The sequence below is a fragment of the Nothoprocta perdicaria genome, unplaced genomic scaffold, assembly GCF_003342845.1.
Source record: "Nothoprocta perdicaria isolate Ctin4 unplaced genomic scaffold, notPer1 scaffold_228, whole genome shotgun sequence".
In the NCBI taxonomy this organism is placed as follows: Eukaryota; Metazoa; Chordata; class Aves; order Tinamiformes; family Tinamidae; genus Nothoprocta; species Nothoprocta perdicaria.
Window position 1 is genome coordinate 10,373 of NW_020455450.1, and position 3,193 is coordinate 13,565.

Genomic DNA, 3,193 nt, shown 5'->3' on the forward strand with positions numbered 1-3,193 from the left:
CAAGTGAGTACTCTGGGGAGTGTGCGTGTGTTCTCTCTGGAGAGTGTGCGTGTGTTCCCTCTGGGGAGTGTGAGTGCTCTGGACAGTGTGAATTCTCCCTGGGAAGTGTGAGTGGGCGCTCAGGGGAAGTATGCCCTCTGTGGAGTGTGAGTGGGTGCTCGGGGGAGTGTGTGTGGATTCCCTGTGGGGAGGGAGTGGATACTCAAGGGGGTGAGGGGTGGATATGCCAGGGTTTGACTGGCTACCAGGGGCACTCTGGATACTCTGGGGAGTGTGAGTGGGTACAGGGCAGAGTACGAGGCGGTGCTCTGGGCAGTGCCCCGTGCAGCACGTCCCCTCAGGGGAGTGTGAGTGGGTCCCTGGCAGGGCTCAGTATGGCCTCAGCCCTGCGCTCGCCCTGGACGCTCCCTCACAGCCGCCCCGTGCTCACACTCCCTTGTGCTCACTCAGCCTCGCCCACAGCCACACTCAGCCTGCACTCACGTGAGTGCACCCCCGCCTGAGTGCAGGTGTTTGAGGGGAGGGTCCCCACACCCTGCCGCCACGCCTGGCCCCTGGCCGCGCTGGCTCTTACCTGCTGCCGCTCCAGCGTCACCTCCGGCACCGGCTCCCGTGGGAGCGTCGCGCTCAGCCCGGCCCCACGGCCCCTGGCCCCACGGCCCCCACCCGGCACCCCATGCTGCCCCGTGGGGCTCCTTGCGTGGTGGCCACCAAAAGGCCACGATGGCCCAGATTCCGCGATGGCCAAGASCCTGCGGTGGCCGTGGCCCTGTGGTGGCCTCCGAAAGGCTGCGGTGGCCGAGACCCGGGGTGGCCAAAACCCCACGGCAGCCTCCGAAAAGCTGTGGTGGCTGAGACCTTGTGGCGGCCTCCAAACGTCAATGGTGGCCTCCAAAAGGCCGTGGTGGATGAGACCTCCTGGTGGCCTCCGAAAGTCTGYGGTGGCCTCCGAAAGGCTGCGGTGGCCACGACCCCGCGGTGGCCGAGAGCCCGCGGTGGCCCGAGTGGTGCCCGAGTGGCTGTGCGAGGCTGCCCTGGGCCCCCCCTCTCCTCAGGGGTGGCTTTTATTGGGGGCGAGCGGGGGAGAGAGAGGAGAAAGGGGGGTCCCCCTGGGTGAGCGCCGTGTCCCCGCGCCGCCGCTGGCCCCAGCCCGCCCGCCGTCAGTGCCCGGGGCGGCGGGCGCCGCCGCTCACACGTGCGTCTGCATGCGCCGCTGCAGCGGGCGGCTGGGGTCCGAGTTCTGCGAGGACGAGTGCGAGTGGTGCGAGGAGGAGGCGGACGCCTTGCTGGCCTTGTCGAACTGCGCGTAGGCGTCCGCGCGGCCGCCGCCGCCGCTGCTCACGCTGCTGTCGCACTGCGTGTCGAGGAAGGAGCTGCTGTCGCTGAGCGAGCCCCGCTGGAACTCGCGCTCGCACAGCTCGATGGAGCTGCTGCCCATGCCCAGCACGAAGCGCTGCCCGTAGTCGTAGAGGCGGCCCGGGCCGCTCAGGGTGCTGTAGAGGGTGCTGAAGGACATGCCCGTGGGCACGCGCTGCTTGCCGGGCGGGCGCAGCTCGGCCGGGGCGCCCGCCAGCGCCGCGCCGCCCGCCGCCGGGTGCTCCTTGAACGTGTTCACGCTGTAGTAGCCGTTGGTGGGGTCCTGCGGGGAGCGCGCACGGCCGCGTTGGCCCCGATCCGAGCCGGGGCCGCCGCTGGGGTGGGATGTGAGGGGACGGGAGGGACACGGGGGGGACGCGAGGGGCATGGGGAAGGACGAGAGGGACACAGCGGGGACGCTGGGAACGTGGGAAGGATGTGAGGGACATGGGGAGGGGCATGGGGAGGACACGAAGGACCCAGGGGGAGCTGGGGGACACAGGCAGGATATGAGGGACATGGCGGGGTCACGAGGGACACAGGGATGCGAGGGACATGGGGGGATATGGGACATAGGGACGGCACAGGGGGGACACGCAGAGGGGCACAGTGAAGGCATGAAGGGACACTGGGGGACACGAGGGACATGAGAGGGATGCGAGGGGGCATGGGGGGGACACAAGGGGACATGGGGAAAAGCAAGGGGACACAGTGGGGACGTGAGGGACATGTGGGGGGGGACACAAGGGGACACGGGGTGGGGTGGCGGTTCCGCACCTTCAGGTTTTGAAACTCCTTCTCCTCCTCCTTGAGCACCTCGAGCTGCTTGAGCACCGAGTCCTGCTGGAAGTCGCCGCGGTCCAGCTGCGAGAGGGGCTGTGAGCGTCCCGCCGTGTCCCCTGCGTCCCCCTGTGTCCCCCGCGTCCCCCTACATCCCCCGCGTCCCCGCCAGCCAAGGCGCCGGGGCGGGCGCTGCAGTGAGGCCGGGCGCCGTCAGAGGGCACTGGGGCCCCGAAGGAGCCGCTCGCGACGCCCAAGCGCAGCCCTCGAYGCGGGGACGGAGCCGGGCGCTCCGGCGGCCTCCGCACGAGCGCGCYGTGCCCACGAGTCGCCAAGGGCCGGGGGAGACAAGGGCACCTGGATGGGAGCCCTACCATGAGCTGCTTGATGGCGGGGTGCTCGTCGGCGTCGCGGCCCGCGGCCGGCTCCTTGTGCACGATCTCCACGCGGATGTCGTTCTTGGCCGACACCACCCCCTTGAGGTCTGTGCCAGGAGCGGGGCCGGCTCAGCGCCCGCTGCCCACCCGGGAGGAGCTGGGGCTCCTGGGCACGCGCCAGGCGCCCGGGCGGAGAGCGGGGCAGGACACGGGGGCCGCGGGGCACTTACTTCTCTGGGAGCGGGCGCAGCAGAAGGCGACGATGGTGGCCAGGAGCACGAGGACGGCCACGCCGGCGCCCACGGCCACGCCGATGACCACGGCCATGGGCACCGACTCTGYGGGAGCAAGGGGCGTGCGGCTGAGCGCCGGCCGGGCGCGCGGGCGCCGCGCTGCAGGGGCCGGCCTGGGCTCCCTCCACACCAGCAGGGCCAGGGGGCTGCGAGGGCACCGCGTGGCACCGCTGAGCCCTGCCCTGAGAACCGCCCTGCACGGAGCCTCACAAAAATTACGGAGCTGCCTGTGCAAAGTGCGCGGCGCCTTCCCCGCGTGGCCGGCTCGCGCTTGGCATCCGGCGTGCTCGGGGCGCCCGCCGTCCCGCTGATCCCTCCGTTTGTCACTCGTGACACGGGACGAGGGCCCTTGGGCGGCCCTGCGTGCCCGGGCGCAGCCGGCGCCCG

General features: G+C 71.0%; 2 protein-coding genes across 2 annotated transcripts in view; one reads left to right on the forward strand and one right to left on the reverse strand.

Moving 5' to 3' along the window:
- ST3GAL4 (ST3 beta-galactoside alpha-2,3-sialyltransferase 4) overlaps window positions 1-111 on the forward strand; it is a 4,792-nt gene extending 4,681 nt beyond the window's left edge. The window contains exon 9 of the mRNA XM_026039325.1: window positions 43-111. Within this exon, the coding sequence (XP_025895110.1) occupies window positions 43-111 (69 nt within the window). The remainder of the gene's footprint in view (window positions 1-42) is intronic.
- Window positions 112-1,175: 1,064 nt separating this feature from the next.
- The window catches only part of KIRREL3 (kirre like nephrin family adhesion molecule 3), an 11,804-nt gene continuing 9,786 nt past the window's right edge, over window positions 1,176-3,193 (reverse strand). Inside the window, exons 13-16 of the mRNA XM_026039326.1 lie at window positions 2,744-2,851; window positions 2,511-2,620; window positions 2,134-2,220; window positions 1,176-1,639 (exon numbers count right to left, since the gene is read on the reverse strand). Coding sequence (XP_025895111.1) covers window positions 1,190-1,639; window positions 2,134-2,220; window positions 2,511-2,620; window positions 2,744-2,851 — 755 coding nt within the window. The 3' untranslated portion in view covers window positions 1,176-1,189. The remainder of the gene's footprint in view (window positions 1,640-2,133; window positions 2,221-2,510; window positions 2,621-2,743; window positions 2,852-3,193) is intronic.